This window comes from Sciurus vulgaris, assembly GCF_902686455.1.
Source record: "Sciurus vulgaris genome assembly, chromosome: 8".
NCBI classification, from domain to species: domain Eukaryota; kingdom Metazoa; phylum Chordata; class Mammalia; order Rodentia; family Sciuridae; genus Sciurus; species Sciurus vulgaris.
Window position 1 is genome coordinate 1,787,662 of NC_136468.1, and position 27,841 is coordinate 1,815,502.

Sequence of the window (27,841 nt, forward strand, 5' to 3'; positions counted from 1 at the left end):
AACTCAGCAGGTTTTCTGGGCAGTTTTGACTTTTAAGTAGGAATACACTCCTGGTTTTGGCCACAAGATGGCACTGGCCTCAAAGTTACATTAGTCAGTGTGTATTCTGAGCATTTAGTGATTTCCCCCCTGTTTTTAAAAATATTTTCTTATATTCATTTTTACATTTTTCCAATGGTAACTTCATTGTACTAGACATGAAATTAAGATTCTGTTTTGAATGTTAATGAAGTATTCTTTTGCCATTTTATTATTTTAAAAATCTTTCTAAAAATCAGGTATTTGTTATAAAAAGTTTAAACCTTTCAGGAATGTGTAACCAAGAAAGTAAAAGTACCTTGTAATTGTACTCTCCTATGGGATTGTTATAGAGGGTGCTGGATTTTTTTTTGTACCTCTCCTTTCTTTATTTTACATATCCATTTTTGGGGGTTGAGGTGGGAGAGCAATGCTTTATATTTACTGTTCAAGCCTTTCTTCATTTGTTTTGTTAACTCTATTTAATATTTTTTCATAATAGAGCTATTTTGTTTTAAAAATGATGAAGTAGTGTTTGACTTATTTTTTGTAAACAAAATTTATTAAATAGGTATTGATGTATAACTTCATTATATTTATATGGTAGAAGAATTAATGCATTTTCTTGTTCTTGATCATTTGTAGTTCTTTTTTTGATGTGTACTGATTGTGCATATTAATGAGGTTCAGTGTTTCTTTCCGCACATGTGTACTGTCTATACTGATCAGATCAAGGTAGCTAGCATTTCGCTTTCCTTGTTATGAAATAATAATTTAATTTTATTTATTTATTTTTCTGATTTTTGAGGATTGAACCCAGGGGCACTTTACCACTGAGGTCTCATTAAGTTTTTGAGACTGACCTTGAACTTGCAATCCTCCTGCCTCAGCCTCTCGAGTTGCTGGGATTATAGACCTGTAACACGCCCAGCTGAGATAATCATTTTAAATTAATTTTTTTTGTACCTCTTTCACAAGCATTTTTTTCACCTGAGGCAGTTGTTCCCTTGTTTTTAGCATATATTGTCAAAGCTATTAATTAGATGCAATTGTGAAATAAATACTTATGTTTAAAAGATGAATGGAACCACTACCATAAAATGTGAGAAGTACTTTGTATTTGGTATATATATCTTTTAGGTCTACTTATCAGATTTACTGATCTTTCATGGAGTTGGGAATTCAAGAGTTTATCTAGTTTAACTTCTAGGATCAAAAGTATATCATTTGTCCCCCAGCTACCTATATTTAATGATATCCTTGTATAATACTTTTTTGATTAGAAAATTGAGTTGATGTTCTTTTGATGTTGCTTCTGTGTTCATTGACTTTACATATATATCACTAGTGACCATGACTCTTTTCTCTTCCAGGTTGTTTTTGAGCACCTTCACTTTAGCAGTTTCAGCTGGGGCTGTTTTGCTTTTACCCTTCTCAATAATCAGCAATGAAATCCTGCTTTCTTTTCCTCAAAACTACTATATTCAGTGGCTAAATGGCTCCCTGATTCATGGTTAGTATTTGTTGCTTGGTATAATCATGCTTAACATTTTAATTTCTTACTACATTGTATTTTTAAATTTTTCTTTTCTTAGTTTCCTTCATAATTTGCAGCTTTTTCTAGTAAATCATTAGGGCCCTAATAAATCAGAAAACTGAATTTTACTTACCATCCTGTTTCCAGGTGTGAAAGACTTTTCTTTCTCATTTAACCAAGAAGCAGTTTAATGCTATGATTTTGATAAAATATCTTCATTTAAATATTTAGGAAGAACAATGATTGATTTAATTGGTTTTGTCACAAGGTCTCAATTTCTAGTGAAGACCTGAAAAATCAGAGACCATTTGATTTCTATTAGTTTCCTTTGTCATTTCAAAATACATGATGGAAGGGGGAAAACACACTCTGTCAAGTATAAACTTTGTGATTTAAAAAAAATAATGACTGACAATATGGATAATAAGATACATTGCTTTGAAGGGAAGTGGACTTGTATTCCAGCTTTGGTCAGCCACTTTCTAGCATACCCTGGGATGGTTTGAACATGAGATGTTCCCAAGAGCTCATGTGTAGGACAGTGAAAGGATGTTCCAAGATGAAATGATTGGAGTGTGAGAGCTGTTACCTAATCTACTGATGTGTGTTAACTGGGTGGTGACTTCAGGCAGGTAGTGTGGCCAGAGGATGTATGTCTTTGGGTTTAATATTTTGTCCCTGGTGAGGAGTTCTCTTTCTCTGCTCCCTGATTGCCTGTCTGAGCTGCTTTTCTCCTCCATACCCTTCCGCTCTGATATTCTGCCTCACTTTGGGCCTAGAGCTGTGGAGTTGGCTGACTGTGGACTAAGTCCTCTGAAACTGTGAGCCAAAATAAACTTCTCCTCTAAATTATTCTATTTTTTGGCACCTGGGATTGACCCAGGAGTGGTTATTTAATGAACCATATCCCCAGTTCTTTTTTTATTTTGTTTTGAGACAGGATTTTGCTTAGTTGCTGAGGGCTTCACTAAATTGCTGAGGCTGGCTTCAGACTTTCAGTCCTCCTATCTCAGCCTTCCAAGCTCTAAGTTGTTCTTGTTGGGTATTTTGGTTACAGTGAAGAAAAACTACAACACTGGGCAAGTCACAGTTATTGTCTGACCTCAGTTTTCTGTTCTTTTAGGAATGACAAACAAATTAGGATGACAAAATCTGTCTCGCAGGCTTGATTTTTGAAATATAACTAATGTAAAATTCCTGTCTCTTAATAGGCACTATATGTTATTTAGACTGTGAGGTTCTCTCTCTTTCTCCAGGTGGTGCTGGGGATGGAACCCACGTCCTTCAGCATGCTAGGCAAGTGCTCTACCTCTGAGATACATCCCAGCTCTTTCTCTTTGTTTTCTTTCTGAAGAAGCCTTACTGTTTTTTTATATATTAATTAAATGTAGGTACACTAAACTGTTTTCTCTCTTAGAGCATGCTGGTATGATTCTTTTATAATTATCTGTTAGAATTCATTAATGTTTTTAGAGATTTTGATATTTTCCTTTCTTATCCCATCCATACTCCCCTATTTTATTAGCAACAATAACTTCTTTCTTCTTTCCTGAACATAAAAGTGGTATATGTTCCCTATAGAAATATGGAAAATAGGGAACAATTCAAAGAAGAAAATAAAGCCCACTCTTTTCTCACTGTATGTATGTATGTATGTGTAGGTAGCACATCCATTCACATCTTTTCAAGCATTTAATATCAAATTGTGAATGTTTTTCATGCCATTTGATGTTCTTGAAAGCATTTGCAGTGACTGTAATGTACACTGACTTTGTCTACAGATGTGTTAATCTGAGCACTGGCTGGCTTTCCCCTTTGTGTGTCATACTCCGGGCACTGGCTGGCTTCCTTCTCTTTGTGGGGCACAAAGATATAAAAACATTGGATACATTTATAATTCGGTCTGTGTCTTTTGTCCTTTTCTGTTTCATTTTCATGTTGATTTATGTAATCTTTTTGTGTGTTGATGTGAAACACATTATTTAATTATATTGAATAATTATTTAATTTCCATGTTTACATTTTTTGGTTTTAATTTTGCTTTTTAAATTTATTTGCTCTTTTGATTTTTATGATTTTTATGTTATCTGGTCCTTTTCTTCCTTTGGTTTCTATGACTATATTTATATTTAGAAGATTCTTTCTCATCCTAAGATGTGACAAATCTAACTTTTTTTCCTTCTTGTGTATTTTTAAATGGTTTTGTTTATACTTATCTATTTATTCCCTCTGGAATTTATATGGGCAACTACCTTTTCTCTAGTCCTTTTCCCAAAGTTAACTCATCATTACAGTACCATCAATGGAATATATTTTTTCTCTACTTTTCAAGAAATACTCTATTTTCAACTTGGTAAATTATTATATAGGGTTTGTTTCTGGGCTTGGGTACACAGATTTTGGAGTCAGATAGATCTGGGTTTGAATTTCAGCTTTGCATTTTACTAGATGCAACCCTAATGAATTTGTTCAAGCTTTCAAAGTTTTAGTCTTTCATCAGTAAAATAAATATAGCAAGACCTAATTAATAGAGTTTTAAAATGGGATATTTAGAATATGTATACAGTATAAAAAAACCTAATCAAATGGTCCAGAGTAGGTAAGAAAAAATAAATGCTGAGTTTTAATTCCTTCTTCTTTCCCTCTTTTTTGTCTATTTGTTCCTATGCTAGTTTTTTTTTTTTTTTTGTTTTGTTTTTTTGCAGTGCTGGGGATTGAACCCAGGGCCTTGTGCTTGTGAGGCAAGCACTCTACCAGCTGAGCCCTTATGCTAGTGTTTTAAAGACTGCAGTTTTGTAATACTTTGGTTCTACTAAGTTTTTAAAAGTTGACACATTTTATGGAGGTTTTCATAAGCAAGACGTAAATTTTGTTTCCATTGCATGTAGTATGGAGATATGACAGTGCTATGGAAAGTTTTTTTAATTGTTTACTATTATAAATAGGCCATAACACAGATAAACACATGTATGTATGTGTTTTTATGTGTCTAAAGAAATATATATCTAGTGTAGAAATTTAGAAGACAGGCATCACAACTGGCTGATTGGACCTTCAGCAGTGATTGTAGCCAGGTGTCTTGGTGAGTAGAAATCCATGTTGCTGGGTCTATGTACAACCTCCCTTCCTGCCACTAAGGCCACTTTGTATCTGAGCCCCTGGGTGATGACAGGCATAACTGGGGAAAGGGACTGACTGGTACCCATAGTCGTCCCATCCCTTTGGGTCATCCTATTCTCTTGACTATTAAAATTCCCTTGACTGAGGTCACTCTTTGGTGAGCGTTCACATGAGATGCAGATATCTTTTTGTGTGTGTGTGTGGTGCTGGGAATTTCAACCCAAGGCCTTGTGCTTGCGAGGCAAGCACTCTACCAACTGAGCTATATCCCCAGCCCAGATGCAGATATCTTTACCCTTTTATTTGCCTATTCAGAGATGTCTGTCCACATCCGTCTATCCCAGATTTTCTTGTTACCAATTGCCACTTATGTTTCTTCCAGTTCCTGATTATCGAAACCATTGGCTACAGCCCCATTAATTGATGTGTAATTATACATTTCATCATTTGTTCTTCCAAGTAAAATAAACAGCCAAATTAGCTGCCCATTGTTGTGCCCACTAAGAAGATTTCCCTTTGCCTTTTTCCTTCAGAGATGTCCAGAGAGGAGCTGTAGTGCCATTGCTGTCCACATTCAGGTGGTGCTTGCATTTCCTGCAGACTATGCTAAACCAGGCCCAGGTCTCCACTTCCTGTCAGCTTTTGTAGAGATTCTCTTTGGGCCAGCAGATAGATACAGGCTGAGAGAGGAGTCAGTGTAGTAGGAATGAGAACCATGGACATTTGGGCCACTTCTTCGTGAACTTACTTATTCCTTCAGGACCTGCTTAGTCATGAGCACATATATACCCCTTCCGTTTGATGATGGAATACTGTTGTGCTGTCCAACTTTTTGGATTGAGGGTTCATAACATACTGAGTTTTGATGGGCATCTTAGGATGTATGGTTAAGGATTCGGTCTCTACTAAAGCCCAGTATCAGGTCAACAGCTGTTTCTCATAAGGAGACTAGTTATCCAAAGAGAATGGCAGGGCATTGCTTCAAAATTCTAAGGGTCTTTCTGTGATTCATCCATGAGGTCCTGACAGAGGCTCCAGACTGTATTGTTACTTACCACTAACACTTAAAGCACCTTGGGATCTACAGGATCACATGGCCCAAGTGGGGCAGTAATTTGTGTAGCCACCTGGATCTGTTGCAGAACTTCTGTTCTGGGCCCCATTAAATACTAGCATCTTTTTAGGTAAACTAATAAATGGGCTGGAGTAACTCATCCAAATGAGAAATGTATTGCCTCCAAAATCCAAGGTGGCCCACTGAATGTCTTTTTGGTGTAGGAGGGCCCAGGTGCAACCACTTATCTTCTATCATAGAAGGAATGTCTGAAAATGCTCAACACCGCTGGACTTCTAGAAATTTCACTGAGGAAAAAGACCCCTGAATTTTACTAGGATTTATTTTCCATCCTCTGACACATAAATATATTATCAATCAGTCCAGAGTAGTTGCTATTTTGGACTCACTAGATCCAGTCAGCATAATGTCATCACTGTAATGAACCCGTGTGGTAGCTTGTGAAAGGGAAAGGCAATTAAGAGCCCTGCAAACAAATGATCACAGTGCTGGAATGTTGGTAGACCACTGAGATCAGACAGGAAAGTATATTTCTGGCCTTACTAGCTGAAAGTAAGTGTTTCTTGTTGTCTTGATTGACAGGGATGGAGAAAAGGTATTTGCCTTCTTAATAGCTACATATCTGGTACCAGAGGATGTGTTGATCTGCTCAAGCATTAGAGTCACATTTGGCACAGTGACTGCAAACAGGGTCACTACCTAAGCTTATGATAATCCACTGTCATTCTCTCAGATTGTCTTCTTCACAGGCTTATAGGTGAATAGGGGTGTAGTGGGAATTGCTACCCCTGCATCTTTCAATCCCTGATAGTTGTGGTAATCTTTGCAATTCCTCCAAGATTGTGGTATTGCTTCGTTTACTGGTTTCCTAGGTAGATGCAGTTCAGTGGTTTCCCCTTGACCTTTTCCCATAGGTAGTCCTCACTGCAGAGGTCAGAGAACCAATGCATGGGTTCTACTAGCTGCTGAGTGTGCGGATTCCACTTATGCATGCCAGAACTGGGGAAGTAACCAGAGGATGGGCTCAGGGACACACTGTGAGTGTGACCTGAGCAAAAACTCCATTGGTCATGTGACCTCTTTAAGTCCCTGCTTTGAGTCTAGTGTGATCAACGTCAGATCAGAGCCAGTGTCCAGAAGGTCTGATTATTTCTCAGGTACACAGTTATATCAGCTGTGTTCATTTGTCAGTCATTTACATTTTATCATATTTGTGGGATTTTTTGAGGACTTAGAAAATTTCCAAAGTTCCTTTAATCTCTCATGGAATTTCTGTTTTAGTACTTGGACATTGGGACTGCGTTCGTGCTCTCCCCTGTTTAAAAAAAAAAATGTTAACAAATATTCATTGATCAAAGGATTAAAAGTTATTCTATCATTAGGAATACTTTGGTAGAGATTATTTTAATTTGGCAAGAATGGTTTATCCTATAAAATTGTCAATATGAATGTTTTTGATTGATCATGCTTTTAATGTGTAAGTCACGAGGAATAGAGGCTGAATATGTGTTGATAATGCTTTTGTGTGTGTAAATGTATTTAGTTTGTCTTAAATACAGTGTTGGGATTTTGGATGCACAGGTTCAAGATGTTAGACATTAGTCTTATTTCCTGGGAATGTGACTTAACTTCAGTGGGCCAGAGCATGCATGCATGCATACATACATACATACATACATACATACATATATACATAATACATACTATAAATAAATAACCTTAGTTCTGAGATTACATATCATATAACAAGATGATTATAACGCAATAAGATGATTAAAACAGTTTGAAACATTTTATAAAATATGACACTGGAGCCCTGGACTAGACAGAACTGGTGATGCTCTCTGGTTGTTGAGATCTTGCTCAAAGTCTTTGTCACTAGTCAACTTAATGTTGTATGGCCTTTTCATCTTTCATTTAGTATGGCCCATGGCATGCCAACAGCTGCAGTTTACTGTAGGAAGGGACAAAGAGGGCAGAGGTGACAAATTAAAATGGCAGCATGTTTTTAAATTGTTGAAATAATTAAAATAAAAAGGGGTGAAAATGGGTAGGAAAAAGTCCATTTCTATTACGTTTTGTATCTCAAATACTGTTAAAATGTTAGTAGAGTTGGACATGGTGGTGTGTGCCTATAATCCCAGTGATTTGGGGGGCTGAGCAGGAGGATCACAAATTCAAAGCCAGCCTCAGCAATTTCGCAATGCCCTAAGCAACTCAGTGAGGCTGTGTCTCAAAATGAAAAGTAGACAGGTCTGGGGATGTGGATTAGAGGTTAAGCACCACTGTGTTCAATCCCAGTACCAAAAACCAAAACAAGTTAGTGGAGTCAGATGTGGTGACACATGTCTATAATCCCAGTTACTTGGGAGGCAGAGACAGAAGGATCACAAGTTTGGGGTCAGCCTAGGTAAGGTAGTGAGACCCTGTCTCAAAATAAAAAATAAAAAGAACTGGAAATGTAGGTCAGTGGTAGAGCATTTGCCTAGCATTTGTTAGACCCTGGGTTCAATCTCTAGTACTACATGCAACAACAACAACAACAACAACAACAAACCATGAAATTCTTTAGTTCCTTAAATGGAAAGGCAATGATACAACTGCTTGCTGGATGGGTCTCCTTCCAGGTGCTGAAAATGTTCTGGAAGTGGATAGAGGTGGTAGTTGCAAGCATTTTGAGAATGCTAAATGCACTGATTTATTTTTTTTTTTTAACTTTAAAGTGGTTACCTTTATGTCATGTGAGTTTAAAATTAAGAACCAAGTAATTGTAAATTTTGGTAGATAGAAAAATGATAGAGTTAAGTTGTAGCTTTAAAGTCAGGAAATAGTTCTTCAGCATTTGAGGTATTTTCCCCCCACTGGGGCCCAAGGTTTTCTTCACTGTCCATTCACTTAGGACCAAACCTAGAGGTACACATTTATAGCCTGATGTCCCAACTGGGATTTTGTCTATTCAAAATTAACCACAGTGAATCAGACTAGTCTTGGCAGGGATTGTGTGCTTTGTTTTAATTTGTTATCAGTAACAGATGATAGTGCTGTTTTGGAAATGAAGGAACAATGCAAAATCATCTTTTTAAAAAAACACATTTTTAAGTTTCATTGAAAGTCAAGACAGACTTTTTTTAGATTGCAAGCAAACTTTAAAAAGTAAATATTTGCTTGTAAATTTATTAAAGTGTTTAATAAGTTTTATTGTACCATTATTAAATGTCATTAAGAATTTATTACTTAATATTAAAAGTTTAGTCTTTTATTATAATGTGCATCAAAAAGCCACTCTATTTATGTATGATCTATCAAAATGTATAAATGCATTCTACTGTCATGTGCAACTAATTAGAACAAATAAATTAAAAATTAAAATCTGGATATTAAGGTATTGTGTGTACGATATTAAAAATAAAAACAATCTAAATGTTTGGAGTAGGAAATTAGCCTTAATTGAATTTGGTAGATTCAAACAGTGGAGTGCCTTTTTGTCTATTATAGTTGATATACAAATATGTTGGAAAAAAGCATACTTATAGCCTGATGTCCCTTTAGTAAAAAGGAATAAGTATGCATGTACGTAGGCCCAAAGAAAAATATCTTGGGGGGTAAATACCCAGGTTTAGTGGGTGCCATACTTTATTCCTTTAATCCCAGCTACTTGGGAGGCTGAGGCAGGAGGATTGCAATTTCAAAGCCAGCCTGGGTAACTGAACAAAACCCTGTCTCATTAAAAGTAAAAAAGGACTGGTGGTGTGGCTCAGTGGTAGAATACTCATGTAACATGTGAGGTCCTAGGCTTAATCCCCAGCGTCACAAACAGTAAGCCCAAAACAAGGGTATAATAGTATTTTTATCAGGGTAGTAGGATTATATTATACAACTTTTTTTCTTATTTGCATCATATGACATTTATACTAGGGACAATACATTGCTCTTTGTTATAAGAAAAAACTTGTATGTTGAGGTGAGCAGTTTTACCACTCAATGACTCCTCTGATTCTAAGGTTCTTTGAATACTATTTGAAAGGAAAGCATGCTTCTCTTTTTTTCCCATGCTTACACTTTCTTGGAAGAGTTTTAAGAAGTTATGTCACTTTTGGACAATTGGATTCTTCATTTCTACTGAAATATTGGTTTAAACTTGGTTTTGTTGTTTTGGAAGCTATTGAATATGGCTTAACTTTGATTACTTTTCTAACTTAAATTCATGAAATGTTTATACAAGAAAATGATAAATTATATTTTTCATAGAATTATATATTATATTTTGAAATATTTTGTGACTGCAGTAGATGCAGCTAAAAATTAATGAATCCTGTGATTATCTGTTTGGTTTTGTTTTAAACCAAGTATTTTGGGAGCATTAATCTTTCAATTCAAACTTCTTTTGGGAGTGGGGCGTTGAATATCTTTCATGTAAGTTGTCGTTGATACTGATTTAGTCAATGTACAACATTTCTGAATTTTTAGAGTTTTACTACATTGAAACATGCAATTTTAGCTTTATGAGGAAGAGATTTTTGACTATAAGTTAATAAATAATGTAAAATAAAATAAATGTATTCACTTTAACAGTAATTCTTAATTTAAGAATGGTCTGTCAGAATCATAAAATATCATTAAGGGATGTTTTCATGTGTAGGCATGATGTATGTTGGTAAAAAGCTAGAAACTTACTGATATTGCGTAGTTGCCAAGAATGTTACTATTTAGTAATGTCTATTAGATACATTATTGTATCTGTATATTAATCTTATCTTAGTAATTAACTGTCATATATTATAGGTGTTATAATTGGATCACGATAAACTCTATTCATCTGAAACTTTCACATTTATTCTGGTTAATAAGCTTAGTTTTTCACATTTATTATTTAGACTGAGAAGACTGGTAGATAAGCACATGAAAAAGGGCATCTGATTTCATGACACACTGAATTGATTGGTATTCAGATCCTTTGGATCCAGAATTATTTTCTATAGTTGTCCAGCAGGTGCTGCTGCTCATTATGAACTCTTGATGAAATTTCTTTATTTAGTTTTTGATAACTTTCTTAGTTTTAATTTTTAAGTGAATGTATTGGTTAGAGTAGATACTTCTTGCTACTTTGTGAACTTTTGCCTAAGGTAAGTTTTATTTTTTAACTTCTGACTTTCAGATGAGATTGGGTGTGTTCAATTTCACCTGTAGAATCACTTTTGATTTTCAGAGAAGAATTTGAATTTGTAGTTTTCATTCTATGAAAGATTCTATGAAAGATATGGAAGTATGTGTACTTGTAGATCAGTAAAATTTCTCCCTTTTGTACTATGAATGATAATTTTTTTCTGATTATAAAAATATAGTAGACCCTTAGTATTTGAGGATTTATATTCACAGTTATAAACATTTGAAAACAATTTTCTTTTCTTTGCAGGACTGAGGCTCAAACAATGCTAGGCGAGTATTGTACCACTTAACTACATCCCCAGCCTGTTTGATTTTTTTGACACAGAATCAATAAGTTACCCAGGCTGGCCTCAGACTTGTAATCCTTCTGCTTCAGTTTATCAAGTAGCTGGGGTTATGGGCATGTACTACTGTGCCTAGCAGTTGACAGCTATTTTGAGGTTCTTGATATGTAATAATATAGTAATTTTGCTGAGGCTAAAATTTGAATTTTGCAGGCAGTGAGGCTAGTAAATAGAGTGAACTGGGTGGCTAATGAGTGAGGCTCACTCAGCACCACCATCTCAGTTCAGCTTTGTTTCTTGCTCTTTTTGTGCCTCTTACGGGGGAAGTTATATAGGGATATGGATAATTAGTATTTCACAAAAGTAGATAAATACTTGCTTCTGATTTTGAGAATATAGTCTCTGTTCCTTTTAGAAAACTTAAAATATACAGAAAAATAGGAAGAAAAAATCATCTGTAATTGTGCTCCATTCATAAGTTGGTGTATTTCTTTGCAGTTTGTCTTTTATGCTTAATTTTTGTCATTGTCATTTTTACATATTTTTAATGTTGTGTATAGGTTTTTGTTGTATAGCTTTTTTTTTTTTTTTTGGATACTGGGGATTGAACTCAGGGTCAGTCAACTACTGAGCCACATCCCCAACCCTATTTTGTATTTATTTAGAGACAGGGTCTCACTGAGTTGCTTAGCGCCTTGCTGTTGCTGAGGCTAGATTTGAACTCATGATCCTCCTGCCTCAGCCTCCTGAGCCACTGGGATTACAGGTGTGTGCGACCACACCTGGCCTGTGTAAGCATTTTTGAGAGAAGCTATCAAGAATACTTCTTTAAAGAAAGAGATGAGAGCTAACTTTAACTACAATACATCATTTTTCTCACCGTTCTCTTGTCTAAGTGCTAGTGTGTGTTGGACTTTTTCAGTGTTTTGGATCATTTGTATCATCTTGAGGAAGAGCACTGGGGCGGCATTGTCATTTCTTTGTTTGACATTTTAGGTGAGATTTCTCTCCTGTTCTTCCTAAGAGTCATGTGACTTGCAGCCTCTTTTATAAGTGGAGTGACAGAGTCAGAGTCCCTTTTTAAAAAAGTCATAACATTGATTGGTCCAAATACTGACTTGTCAGATGCAGAGTGCCACTCATTTAGACATAAATAGTATGAATATGTTATTGGTTGAGTACATTATAGTACACTAAGTACATAGAGTATATTCCGTTTTGTTGAAATTGAGTTTTTAAAATCTTTTTTGAATTAAAAAATGTTTTGGTGTTTTTAAGAAGGCGTTGATGTACATGTGAACACCCACACCTAAACAACTGAGAAAATAAATGTAGAATTTTTTTTTTCTGTTTTACTCTCTTATAGTCTGATCACAGGCTCAACTAAGCATTTTGTTTTATACTGATGGATAGAATTAATGGGAGATCATATTCACTTTTTCCTTAATAAAATTTTGTTCAACAGATTTGTTCTTTTTGGCAGGTAATATTAACAAAATTAAAAATATTGTATCTTTTTCACCCAGAATGATATGTATGAGCTATCATATAGTAATGTAGAAAGAGCAAGAGATCTGGAATCTAAACCCAGGCTTATCATTTGTAAGTTATAGAACTTATTAAATCTCTTTTAAAAAAGAGTTTGGTTTATGAGTGAATTGGACAAGGAGAACTTAAGTTATTTTGTACTCCAAATTTTTATGATTCTGTATTGTAATTGGTTCACTAAAATAAAAGTAAACTCTTATTTTGAACAAATCTTAATCTCAGATGCTTAGAAATGTTTTCTCTAGTCTGCTGAAGTATTTTACTGAAACAAAGATCCTTCCTTTACTCAATTAGGAACAGGAAGAGAAGTCCTTTCAATCAAAAGTGATTCTTTGGAGAAGACAGAAAACTGGGGCCTGTTTTTCTAAGTGTTTTTCTCCCCTTTTCTGAGAGTGAATTGAAAGTAGCAGGTATTGAAAAGGCAGGGAGAACTTGACTCAAGTTAGGCTTTGCAATTGTTTCATTATTATGTTTAAAGTATTTCTTGTGATCCATCATTTGAGGAGACCTCAGTTTGTAAATTTATCAGAAAACAATGGAAAGAGTGTGAAAGAAAAGAATAAAGTTGATGTCATTGGCAAAGTATTTGGGAGACCCACTGTAGAAATGCACAATGGAATAATTAAATTTTAGATATTTAGGGCAAAAGAATAAAGAGATTCACTGTAGGAAACAGAAAGCATCTAAAAAAAGAAAACTAATACAAGAAGTGGAGGTTTATTCATCTTATGATGAAGATTTTATTCTGTTGAATGTTGAAAAAAATTTTAAAAGGAGTTGAGATTTCAGTATCTGGAAGGTCAACTTGCATAGACTCGATAGCTACACATTAAAAAACATTTTATGATTAACAAACCCATTAGGACAGAAAGTTGGTAAACAGCAAGCACTTTCTACTGCAGTATTTTGTGCCTGGAGATTTTCCTGTATTGTTTTATAAATAACTAAAACTCAGATTTGGGTTAAGAAAAATTAAGAACAGCAGTATTCAAGTGTTGATAGAAAAACACTTTAAATATAATCTGACTAAGATAGGGTTTAAGAAGGACTAGGTTTTCAAGAAACTACGTGTGCTTCTTGGACTCAGGATTTACATCCCAGTAAATCCATTCTAAGTTGACACTATCAGAAGTTGAAGATGCATTTAATAGATCTGACCTACCAGACATCATAGCCTAGCAATGGAGTGCACTGCAGAGTGTTGGTTGGTCCGCCATGTGGTTGTGTGACTGACTGGGAGCTGGGAGGCTACTGCTGGCAAGTATCACCTCATGTGGTTAGCCTGGGAAAGGTCACAATTCAAACTGCAGTTTCTTCTAAATGCATGTTGCCATTGAACCATTGCAGGGCTGTAAAATCATGAGTTGAACTATTTTAAATTGGAAACTATCCGTACAGTAGCAATTACTCAGAGATGGGAGGCAAAGCAAGATTTCACCCAGAGAGAACTTCCAGACTGCAGTACAAAGAGAGGGAACCTGGTGGAACTAATTGGTATTCTACGTTGAGGAGAAAAGGTGGAAGTTCAGAAAGGCCACGATGATTGGAATGTACCAGGTCAAGTTCTGGAAGGCAAAGAGCTGCACAGAGATGAGTTGTGTTGCACTCCGTGGAGTGTCCTTGAAGCCCACCTGTTAAGCCTGGTTCTCAGGTTGATGCCATTGAGAATGGAAATTTTAAGGTATAGGGCTTAGTGGGAGGCCTTCAGGTCACTGAGGCCACGCCCTTGAAGAGGCAGTGGGGCCCTAGCAACTTTTTCTTCCTCTCCTAGCCATGAGGTGAGCAAGCTTGGCTCTGCCACGTGCTCCCTGCACTCAGCCTCATACACAAGAAGCATGAAGAAAATTTCACTAATACTTAACCATCAAATTGCTACAATTTAGTGGCAAAGAGAAACCTTAAAAGCACACAGTGTTTGAAGGTCAATTTATAGCACTAACTCCCTTATTAGAATAGATAAAAAGATTTCAAATCAGTTTCCATAGATTCCAACTTAAGAAATTGTATTTTGTATATTAATAGAAAATAATATTTTGTATTTTAATAGAAAAAGGAGAGCAATCAATGAAGTAAAAGAAGAGGATTGAGGGGGAAGCAGGAGGGACAAGAAAGGGAGGAACTATGGAGTGAAATTGACCAAATCATGCTCTGTGCCTGTATGGATATACCATAGTACACCTTTTTGTATACGTACACCTTTTTGTATACTTACACAGCACTGATTTAAAAAAAAAAAAAAAAACCCAAATAAACAGAAGGAAGACCAGTAGAATGGAGGAAGGGGAACAGAGGAGGGAAAGAAGTAGTCCTGAGGACTGAAGTGGAGCAAATCATATTCCATGCATGTGTGATTATGTCAAAACAAACCCCACTAGTTTGCATACCTATAATGTACTATTAAAACATAAAAATGAAAAAGAACAAATGAATCCTGAAGAGTAAAGGAAATTTTAAAAAGAGGAGAAATCAGTGAAATAGAAAACAAAATCAATGAGATCAATAAAATTGATAGATGATGCTAGGCTGATTAACATAAATTTTTTTCTGAGATTATGAGAGAGTTGACATTACAGATTCTACAGCTGTTTAAAGGATAATAAAGGCATACAGTGAACATCTTTATGCCAGTAAATTCAATAATTTTGAGAAATGAACAAATTCCATGAGAGAAAAAAACTACTAAAACCTTTTCAAACTTTGTGAGAGTATTACAAATATTCTTGCAAATAAAACTCTAGACCTAGAGTATCTCACTGTGAGCTCTACTGGGTATTTAAGGAAGAAACAATGCCAGTTATACATAGTCTTCTAGAAAATGGAAGGTGAAGGAATACTGCTTAACTCATTAAACCAACATTACCCTGTTACTAAAACCTGACAGATATATTAAATGGAAACTATAGACCAATATCACTCATGAACACAAAATTTTAGAAGATGAACTATAGCAGCATATAAGGATAATATGACTTTTGAAAAATAAGTATAACTTATATGTACACGCCAAGAAAAAAGTCACATTACATTCAGAAAAAGCATGATGAAATTCGACATCCACTCCTGATAAAATCTCTCAGCAAATGTGGCTTTCTAAGGGAATGCACCATCCTCACAAAAAGCATCTGATGAAAAACCTGCATGTACTATCAGTCATTGGTAAAGGGATGGATACTTTCTCCCTGAGATCAAGAACAAGGCAAGTCTGCTCCTAATCACTTGTATTTGACATTCTTCTGGAAATTAAAAACACACACACGTACACTCAAGTTGGAAAAAAGTAAGACTGTTGACAGATGATATGATTGTGTAGAAATTCTAATGGAATTTTATTAAAACCGACAAGTAAATTGTGAAAGGTTGCAGGATACAAGATGAATATCCAAAACACAATTGTATTTTTATATGGCAATGAGTAATTGGAAATTGAATTAAAAAACAAATACCATTTAAATATAGAAATATCAAAAATAGGAAATACTTAGGGATGTGTGAGACATATTTTAAACTATCAAACATTGCTGAAAGAAATCATTAAAGTATGCCATGATCAATGAAGACATATACTGTGTTCACAGATTCGAAGACAGTTGGCTTTGTCAGTTTGGGCTACTACAGAGAATACTGTACACCAGGTGGCTTTAACGACACATTTCTCACAGTTCTGGAGGCTGTAAGTCTGACATCACGGGGTCCAGCACGGAGAGGTTCTTGCTTCACAGGTGGTCATTGTGTATCCTTGCACCGTGGAAAGCAGAGAGAGAGAAAGAAAACTTTGTCCTGCTGCTGCTTATAGAGGCACTGTCCCATCATGAAGGTGGCACTCTTGTGAGCTCACCACCTTCCATAGGCCCTTACTCCAGATGTCATTGCATTGAGAATTAAGGTTCCAATTTGTGAATTTGGTGACACACATTCCATCCATAACAAAATTGTTAAGATATCAGTTCTGCCCATGTTAATCTGTGAATTGAACACAATGCCTGTCAAAATCCCAACATGCTTTTGGGTAGAAATTGACAAGTTGATCTAAAATTCAGATGAGAATACAGTGAACTTAGTATAGCCTTAACAATTTCGAAAGAAAACAAAGTTGGAGGACTTAATACCTAATTTAGAGACTCTTTTAAGACACACATATACATTATCAATTGGTTTTTGACAAAGGTACAAAGATAATTTAGTAAAACATCTTTTCAAGAGTGGAACAATTGGATGATAATCATAGGCAAAAATGAACTTCTGTTCATACATGGCACCATATACAAAAAGTAACTCCCAAGGATCATGGACTTAAATACAAATCCTAAAATAATAAAATTATAGAAGAAATCATAGAAGAATCTTTGTGATATTGGGCTAGGTCATCATTTCTTGGATATCAAAATCATGATCCAGAAAAGAAAATTTCAATAAACTTGACTTTGTTAAATTTAATAAATTTTTGTTCTTTTTAAGACAAGAGAAAGAAAAGATATTGTGAGGAAATACCTAGCAAATCCATACCTGATAAAGATCTTGTATCCAGTGTATATAAGGAACTTGTCAAACTCAGTAATAAGCAAATAACCCAGTATAAAAATGGGTAACAGACTTGAAGAGACATTCTACCAAAAAAGACATCAATGGCAAGTAAGCTCATGACCAGGTGTTCACATCATTATTTACAAGGGGAATGCAAATTAAAACAGCAATAGCATACCACTATGCATCTGTTGAAATGGCTACAACTAAAGAGACTGCTCCTACCATGTTTTGGTGTGAGTGTAGGTAAGCTGGAACTTTGCTAGTGGGAATGTGAAATGCAGCCACTGTGTAAAACACTATGTTTTCATAAGCTACATGCCTACAGCACGATCCAGCTATTCCATGCCTCGTATTTACTCACAAGAAAGGAAAGCGTTTGTCTGCTACAGACAGGGGAATGAGTGTTCATAATGGCTTTATTTGAAATAGCCACAAAATGGGAACAGCCCAGGTGCCCATTTACAGGTGGATGCAGTTCAGTAAGTTTTGGTCTGACCATATGCTACTGCAAATCACAGTGTTGAAAAAAATCTCAATATACTGGATGACAGAAGGTAAAAACGAATGCAGAATGCATGATCCACTTATATAAAATTCTAGAAAATGCTTTTTAAAGTGTGGAGTCAATGGCTGACTGGGAATAGGGGTAGGAGGAGAGTGACAGGACGTAGGGTAATGAAAGTGGCACTGGTATCAGTGGTGTGCTCTTATGCCAGGCACTTATCATATATACTATGTATTAGTCGATTTTATGTAGTTATAGCAGAGTACCAAGGCTGGTACTTCAGAAAGAAAGTGGTATTTACCTCACAGTTCTAGAGGTTCAAGATCATGGTTCTGAGCTTCTGCAGTGTCGCCACAGAGAAGCCGAAAGACCATCTATGTGCAGAGAGGGCCAAGTGTATGGTGTGGGATCTCTTTTAACAACTGCCCTCGAGAAATTTCCTATGAGTGCCTCCTGTGAGGAAAGCACTTGTCCTGTCTCCAGGGCAGATCCTCTCCTAGGCCCCACCTCTGAAGGTTCTGCCACCTCAGTTTGGCCATACTAGAGACCAAGCTTCCACCACATGAGCCTTTGGGGCAGGATACACTCAACCTATAAACCATAGCTACACTGTGTAGTTTATTTATGTGAGCTATAGCTAAATAAAGTTGTGAAAATTAATCCTTTCATTTTTTTGCATACATTGTGCTTTATTTTGCACTGATGATTTAGAATTAATTCTAAAATTATTCCCTTAGTTTGGCCTGTGAGCTTTTCCTAGAGGGTGATTCCTTGTTAATGGCTACCTATATAGGATATATCTTCCAAGCAGCTCACTGTTAACTGATTCTTTAGAACTAGAGTAGACACCTGGGAATCAAAATGAGGAAGAGAAGTGCTGCATGTCTCATGGAACTTAGATCTAGAGACATAATAGTGATACAAGTGTAGACATCTATAAAGAATTGAGAAGTATAGGATATTTTATTTTTGCCCCTAAAATCATGTCAGCAACTCAGAAAGATTGGTGTAGCCTTCTTTCTGCCCTGGGCAGGGCACCTTTTGATGGTTGTGAAGCGAGGACCGGCTTGACAGATGTCAGTGCCTGACATCCAGTGCACATCCAGCACACATTCAGCACAGTGCCTGCTCTGTTAGGGTGTAACAGATGGTAAGTCAAATTCTTTATAGTTTTCAGAAAGAACTGTGGATTAAAGCTACCTCATGTAAATTGTGTATAATCTTTGACATAATGATGTTATCTTTTACAACATAAATGATGTTAAAACCAGCATTTGTTTTCTACCATGACTGAACAAAGCAACACATTAACAATCATAGTTCTCCAGCCTACAAAAGTATATCCATTTTGTATATAATAGTTCATATAATATTAATTATTGTCAGACCTTATGTGTTGGAATAACTTATTTAGAAACCCTGAAGAAGATAAAATGCTGTCGTGCAGTTGAAATAGAGGTCAGAGACCATGACCTAAAGTTTATGAACTGGACCTGGAGGGTACAGTGTGGAACCAGGTTCATTTATTCTTACTTTAGATAAAGTGTTCATGAAGTTTACCTCTTTTTATAAGGGAGGGGAAATGTGGATGGACAAATACAGATTGCTGGTAACAAACACAGGAGCTGATGCAGCTGCAGAACGAGATGAAGGGTGACTCCGACACCTGAGCCTGGGGACACTGAAGGATGGCAGTGTGTCAGAGGGGCTGACAGCACTGCATACTAGTAGCATCTGGCAAAGGAACTGGTGATAGAATCACCAGATCACTAAGTGCTCATTTTGTTGACAGGCATTGTGCTGGTTTTTGTACATGCATATTTCATCTGCCTACTTAACAGCTATAGACATGTCATTATGCCTCATTTTATAGCTGAAGAACCTGTGACTTAACAAGGGTTGCCACATGAAGTGCAGACAGGACATGGACCAAGTCTCTGAAATGAAGTGTGTGTGTGTGTGGAGTATGTGTGTGTGTGTGTGGTGTGTGTGTGTGTGTGTGTAGTCTTTCTGGTTATTGGAACAATACAATGACTATTTTTGAAACAGTGTTTTCACTGTGTTGCCTAGGCTGATCTTGAACTTGGAGCTTAGGTGTTCCTCCTGAGGCTGGCACTACAGGTGTGCACCACTATGCCCAACTTTAGCTTAAAAGTAATTTTTTAAGGGTCAGAATATATAGAACAATTTTAATTTAAAAAGTTCAAAATTTTCCACTAAAAGATGTTACGTCCTTGCTTTCTAAAAATTTTTGTAAAATATTTTATTTCTACAAAGATAAATGGGTTAATATAGATTCATAAAATCTATACAGACTTTTAGATAGGAAACTAAATTCATATTATTAATTGTGTCACTTTATAGAAAAAAAGTGAATCTCTCTAGATAAGATATGCAAGTGCTAAATTAAATTATACACATTTCAAAAAGATGAGAGCGATTCTAAAGCATGCACATTCATTTCATACCTGAGTAGTTGGGGAATGGCTTGCTGTGGCTCACCTGTTCCCTGGCAGCATGTGCAGGACTGTGCAGAAGTGCTGTGAGCCCTACCTGGGAATAAACATGGGAGGAACCTGGGCCTGTTTCTTTTGCATGCTGTACACTGAATTTATACTAAAATTACACTTTGCATGATTTTTATCTTTGCTTAACAAACTTTTGTAAGGATGATAGCCATCATTTTGAGACTCAATTTAAAATTCTAGTGATTTTTTTTAAAAAAAATAGGTGATACTGAGCCACTCTGCCAATGACATACCTAAAGGTCTGTCTTTCTAGATCTATTCTTATTTTAGTTGCTGCCTTTTATTGTAGCATTATAAAGGAGTGCAAAATGTCCCCAGAAGGGCAACTCTCATGTGAGCTTGTTTGCCTCTGCTACCTTCTTTCCTCCACTTGGAATTGTTCACTGGAACTTCTGTGATGTAGTATAGTGGTTTTAAAGTCTCAGGCATAGTTCTCCCTGCCAGTTGCAGGTTCTGCAGCCTTGGCAAGTGAGGTAACCAGCCCTGTCCACAGTGCTGCCTGCCTGCCTGCTTGATGAGCAGACGAGTTGGGGAAGATTTGCAAATCACTTAGAAGAATGCTTGGCACTTTAGCCTCAGTAATGCTAGTTATTATTTAGGGGTTTGTGAGGCTTAAATGGGAATTATGCATGTAAAGTGATTAGAGTATCTGGCATTTATTAAGTGCTCAGTAAATGCTAATGGCTCTAATTTAAATATTCTGGTGCCTCCATGTCTAAAGACCTGTGCCTTTGGATCTCTGTACCATCATATCTTTAGTTAATTTATTTTAGGGCACTAGGAAAAAGTAGTTTCTGTATTGGCCTTTCCCAATAGGTACAAGTTACAAAGTTAATGTTTAACAAATATGCAGTTATTTTCTAAGTTTAAATTATTATTTCAAGTTTATGTTTACTTCTAGTATTAAAAGGTATAGATGTTGATTAACATCATCATTTAGTGAACTTTGAAAAGGTCTGTCAATATCTAACCTGAGATTCTTCTTTTTTTTTTTTTTTTTGTTAACTTCTTTACAGGTTTGTGGAATCTTGCTTCTCTCTTTTCCCAACCTTTGTTTATTTGTGTGATGCCCTTTGCATTTTTCTTTCTGGAGTCAGAAGGTTTTGCTGGCCTGAAAAAGGTAAGTAAGTTGAGTTTTGGAATTAAGTAAATGTCATTTATGTTGAACTAGAAGAAGTAGGCGCAAACAAGCAATTGAATAGATTATAAAAAGTTTAATAAATAATGTTAAAACCACATTTTAGCCATGATTAATATTGCATAATGAATTATTTTATATGTTCATGGGGAAAGTTTTCTTTAACTCCTGCATATGTTTGTGCTATGCATTAATCTAGGGAGTATTCCTTTGGAATGGATAAACCTATATGGTTGGTGGTTGCTGCTTTCTAGGTCATCTCATTTAATTTTAGAGCTTGATATGAGATTCTAAAAATCTTAAAATACATCTTGATGTAAACGCTATCTCACATACAATATTTTCAGGGCAGTAGCACATTTTAAAATTGGATATGCTTTATTAGGTAGTCATATTCCCAGGATACTGAGAATAGCAGATCTAGGTAAATGTGGAAGGCTTAGAAAAGGACAAACTGGGAGACGTCTCAGGAACTTCATAAAAGAATCAAGACTTTAAAAGAGGAAGTACTTATCCCTGAATACAGTATTTAAAAAATCGTTTATTCTTTTTGGTTATATATGACAGCAGAATGTATTCTGACACATCATACATACGTGGAGTATAACTCCCCTGCTGTGGTTATACGTGGTGTGGTTGTGTGTTCGTATGTGCACACAGGACAGTTATGTCTGATCCACTCTACTGTCTTTCCTATTCCCATCCCTACGGCCTTCTCTTCACTCACCTTTGTCTAAGGCACTTAGCTTCTATCCACCCCCTTTATTGAGTGTTAGCATCTGCATATCAGAACACTTGGCCTTGAGTTTTTTGGAATTGGCTTATTTCACTTAGCATGATAGTCTCTAGTTCCATCCATTTACTGGCAAAATGCCATGATTTTATTCTTCATTATGGCTGAGTAATATCCCATCGCGTATATATGCCACATTGTCTTTGAATACAGTATTTTAAAGAAAAATAAACTATGTTCTCTATATAATCTATGTAGTTCTTTGCCATAAATTTTTGGAAAATAAGGCAAAGATTTAAGTAGTTAATACATTTAAAAAACTTGACAAAGTGAGTCTAATGTTATAGTTTAGCATGTTTTGCCTTCTGGCTTTTAATTCTATTCAATATGTTGTGGTATATGAAATGAAATGTGCTGATATATCTTATTATTGAATAATACTATGATGCCAATTCAGGAAATTTGGCATGGGAAATTGTAAACTGCATGTAAATTATTATTACTTTTTATTTTATGTAACTTTGTGTGGGATCTTAGAAGTGATATTATTTAGCCCTTGGCAGTTCTTCTGACTTTAAGCCTTAAATACCATACATTTTAAGGATGCAGTGAATCACTGAGGTGATGATTATAGTGTTATTCCCGCAGACTCACCGTTCTGTATTCTGGCTGTTATTCCACATGTGAACATGTTACAGTTAGCTGAAAAGTAACAGCTAACTTCATATTTAGTAAATGTTCGAGATCAGAATGAATGAATGTGTTTGGCAGTCAATCCACACATTGATAAAACTGACTTTTATATGTTGGACATTTTTTTATCCAGGTATATTACTAAGATTGACAATTAAAATCATGTACTGTTAAAAAATTATATTCTTTCAACTTAGAAAGCTATTTGATGGTTTTGATGATTTATAGTTTCTTGAAGAAGTGATACAAATTATTGCTGAAAGGGATTTAGTTCAAACTCTTCTTCTATAAAGAGAAAATTGATATTAAATTGTATCAGATTGTCTAGGAGCCACACATGTAAAATAGTACCAGAACAGAAAATCTAGGGTCATGTCTGACCTTCCCCAGGTTGGTGTTCTTCAGTCAGCACTCAGGGGAACACAAATAAAGCCAGCAAGGAAGACGAGGTGGCCAAGGACATAGCGTGGACGTGGTACACTGTTAGAGGAGAGGAGCACGGAAGAGTTCTGAGTGACGCTAGCGTGAGGAAAAGGGGTGACCTCCTGGAAGCCAAGGGACAGAGAGCTCCAGGAGAATGGCCTATAAGATACTTACCACTATGTGGAACTAAAAAGACGGAACGGCAGAAAAGGGGCACTGGAGACTCTTGAGATGGTGGCTTCTATAGAATTTTGGAGTTTGGAGCTAGAGCTTTTTGTTTTTGTTGTTATTGTGTTTTTTGGTATCAGGGTTTGAACTGAGGGCACTCAACCACTGAGCCACATCTCTAGCCCTATTCCGTTTTTTATTTAGAGACAAGTCTCACTGAGTTGCTTATCGCCTCACCATTGCTGAGGCTGACTTTGAACTTGTGATCCTCCTGCCTCAGCCTCCTGAGCTGCTGGGATTACAGGTGTGCACCACCACACCTGGCGAGGCTAGAGCTTTTGATGGATGTTTACTCAAGAGTTTTATGAAGCAGTCAGCTAGTTAGTTATTATAGGAGTTAGCAATTCCTCTGTACTAGTTAGTGTTATAGGAAATTTCCGGGGACACAAATGAATAAATGGGTCCCCTGTTTTCAAGGAAAGATGGAGAAATTACAGTTGCAAACCAGATGCAGTTTGATGAACTTATTCATGAGGTACTAAGGGAGATGCTGAAAGAAACAGATATCTTGCTCTGCTAGGGACTCAGGGCAGGCTGCAAGGCCCACTGGGATCCAACTGGGAGCTGACCCATCAGCAGTGTTTCAGAGGGTGACATTCCAGGCTTGCGCCATGACCCAGAGCTCTAACTGAATCAAGGGAGAAGACTGGTACCTAGATGTAAACCATGAGAGTTGAGATGCACAAGTAGCCCTCAGGGTCAGGTTCTGGAAGCACCGATCCTCTGCCAGGCCGTTTAGATTTCCTGCTGTAGACAACAGGGAGCTGGCAAAGGATTTTCATTTAAGTGAATTACACATTTTAGAGTTTCTACATATGTCACTAAGGGAAGGAACACCAGGAGTACATGCGCCAGGAAGTGCTTGGCACTGTGTTTTGTAGAGAGATTACTATGCGAGTTAGTCATGCATCCAGCTCCGTTCAACAGAACGTGTTAGTCTGTGTCACAAAGACTGCCTGTTGATGTTTGTTTTCCGTATGAAAGCTCTACCTTTTCCTAACACTGCCTTTTGTGCAGTGTTACCAAATGTAAAACAGAGCTGGAACTGCTCAGTGTTAAATATGTTCATGTTTGGTGTTGTGGAAGTATCTACCTAGTGTTCTCTGTGAAATTCTAATTGTTAGCTAGATAATTTTTCAAAATAGCATGTGACATAGATAGCCCACTTCACCCTTCTTATGAACTGACTATCCAGGAGAGGGGCTCAGCTATCTCCAAGTGCCCAGCCAGTCAGGGAAGGGACTTGCCTACATGTAGTGAACCAACCATCCAGGGAAGGGACTTGGCTGCATATGATGAAGCAGAATTAGCACCATTCTGTAGGATTTTAAAAAACTCACAAATAAAACTCAGTGACATTACTTTCCTCCTCTTCCCCTTCAAAGACTGAGGGTCAAAAGGGAGAATCAGCTGAACAGGAACTCAAGAGGAAGCGGGATGTTACAACTACACTAATACACAGTTGTATAGTTCTTCCCTTTATGTTTTTTTCTTTTTCTTTTTTTTTCTCCTAGTCTCTCTATAAATGATTAGAAGAACATTCTTTCCTAAGCATGTATTTGACCATGTTAGTCTCTTAAAACACTTTGGGGTCTCCAGTGAACTTCATGACCTCAGATGGAACTAAAATGTTGAATGTTTGTGTGATACAGTTGTGATTATCAGACAGGTAATTCCCAGACCCAGTGAAGGATTTAAAAAGGAGGCAATTAATTCTTGATTTTATTTCTTGCACTTTAGGAGTCTTGTTAAGGAAGTCAGGTGCTAAGCCAACATGATGAAGATTTGGGCCCTCTTTTTCTTCCATTAGGCACAGGGTCTCTGATCTAATTTCTAGGTCATCAATCCATTTTGAGTTGAATTTTATGTAGGGTGAGAGACAGGGATTTATTTCATTTTGCTGCGTATGGATTTCCAGTTTTCCCAGGACCATTTGTTGAAGAGGCTATCTTTTCTCCAATGTATGTTTTTGGCACCTTTGTCTAGTATGAGATAACTGTATTTATGTGGGTTTGTCTCTCTGTCTTCTATTCTGTACCATCTGTCTATTTTGGTGCCAATACTGTGCTGTTTTTGTTACTATAGCTCTCTAGTATAGTTTAAGATCTGGCGTTGTGATACTTACTGCTTCACTTTTCTTGCTAAGGATTGCTTTGACTAGTCTAGGTCTCTTATTTTTCCAAATGAATTTAATCATTGCTTTCTCTATTTCTATGATAAAAGACATTGAGATTTTAATTGGAATCGCATTGAATCTGTGTAACGCTTTTGGTAGTGAGACCATTTTGACAATATTAATTCTGCCTATCCAAGAACATAGGGGATCTTTCCATCTTCTAAGGTCCCAAAAACTTAACACCAAAAAAAAAAAAACAAAACAAAAACAAAAAACAAAAAAACAATTAACCCAATCAATACATGGGCAAAGGAACTGAGCAGACACTTCACAGAAGTCAATCAATAAATACATGAAAAAATGTTTAACATCTTTAGTAATTATAGAAATGCAAATCAAAACCACTCTAAAATTTCATCTCACTCCAGTCAGAATGGCAGCGATTAAGAATACAAGCAACAATAAGTGTTGGCGAGGATATGGGGAAAAAGGTACACTCATACATTGCTGGTGGGACTGCAAATTGGTGCAATGACACTCTGTAGAAAACTTGGAATGGAATCACCATTTGACCCAGCTATCCCACTCCTCAGTCTATACCCAAAGGACTTAAAATCTGCATACTACAGTGATGTGGCCACATCAATGTTTATAGCATCCCAGTTCACAATAGCTAAGCTCTGGAACCAACCTAAGATGCCCTTCAACAGATGAATGGATAAAGAAACTGTGGTGTATATATACACAATGGAATATTACTCAGCCTTAAAGGAGAATAAAATTATGGCATCTGCAGGTAGATGAATGGAGTTGGAGAATATCATGTTAAGTGAAATAAGCCAATCTCAAAAAACCAAAGGCCAAATGTTTTCTCTGATATGTGTATGTTGATCCATAATGTGGGGGGCAAGGGAAGCATGGAGGAGCTTTGGAGCAGAGGGCAGTGAGTGGAGGGGAGGGGGCATGGGAGTGGGAAAGATGATGAAATGAGATTGACATCATTACTCTAGGTACATATATGATCACAAGAATGGTGTGACTCTACAAGGTGTACGTTTCTACCAGAGAAATGAGAAGCTGTGCTCCACCTGTGTACAATGAATAGAGTGCATTCTGCTGTCACATATAACTCATTAGAACAAATTTTAAAAGGGGGGTGCAGTTAGAACCCTGATGGTTATCATTGATCTGACGTGGGAAGTTTAGAATGAATAGGTGCTGTGAAACAAAAAGGTTTTGTTTCTCATGCTAGTAAAAGAGGGAGAGTGAGGGGGTTGTGTCCAGAAGGCAGAGGAGGGAAAATAACTCTCGAGTGGGGAGTCTGAATGTATGGGCACGTCCAGGGGCAGAGGCCAGGGAAGAAAGAGGGAGGACACAAAGGTAAGGAAGAAGGAGTGGGCTTTAGAGACAGCTGCCTGGGCGGTTACTTCATCTGAACCTTTCTATAAGATGGCTACAATAAAGATTCTTACCTTACTGTATTATTTTCAAGATTATACAAGACAAGATTATTATGTAAAGCCTATATCCCAGGACCACATTTAATGTAACTGTAAATGTTAACTATTATTAAACTACCATTATCCTCATGGTAGTCTGTAAATGCATTCAACCAATAAATATTCTTGTTTATTCTTTACTTATTAATATTATTTATATTAATGTTATATGTGTTCAGAAAGAAACCAAATACAGTAGAGTCAGCTCGTAATTATTCACATATTATTATTGTGGGCAGTTTTAAAATTCCAAATTGTTTTTCACATTTTGAAATGGCATTGACTGAAGCAGAATAAATCGGTTTTAGCATTAAAGGTAGCATACTTTGAAAGAAAAAAAAACCTTCTTGAAGGTAAAGTACATTTTAGACCCTAGTAGAAATGTTTTGGAAAGCTTTAAACTTCAGTGATCAAGTCATGTTATTTTAAAAGGCTCTTTTTTTTTTTTTTTTTTTTTTTTGAAGTTTTGAAACCAATTACTTGAAAGTTGCAGGGGTAATTAGCACTTTAAGTCTAAATGGGTAAAGAGTCAATTTGTGTGTTGCAATGCTATGTCTTTCTGCAGCATAGGATCGTTTGGTGTTTACTTGTGCAGCGCCGTGTGTTGCTCAGGATGTGTGGCTCTCTGCAGGCACTGTAGGCTATATTAGAACTACAAACTTTGCTGCTTTATTGAAGTTGATGTTATCATCAACCATAGTCATAA

The 27,841-nt window shown here is 36.4% G+C and overlaps 1 protein-coding gene across 1 annotated transcript in view; it reads left to right on the forward strand.

The window, feature by feature from the left end:
- LMBR1 (limb development membrane protein 1) overlaps positions 1-27,841 on the forward strand; it is a 162,372-nt gene that overhangs the window by 49,801 nt on the left and 84,730 nt on the right. Inside the window, exons 4-5 of the mRNA XM_079152646.1 lie at positions 1,392-1,531; positions 21,322-21,425. Of these exons, the coding sequence (XP_079008772.1) occupies positions 1,392-1,531; positions 21,322-21,425 (244 nt within the window). The remainder of the gene's footprint in view (positions 1-1,391; positions 1,532-21,321; positions 21,426-27,841) is intronic.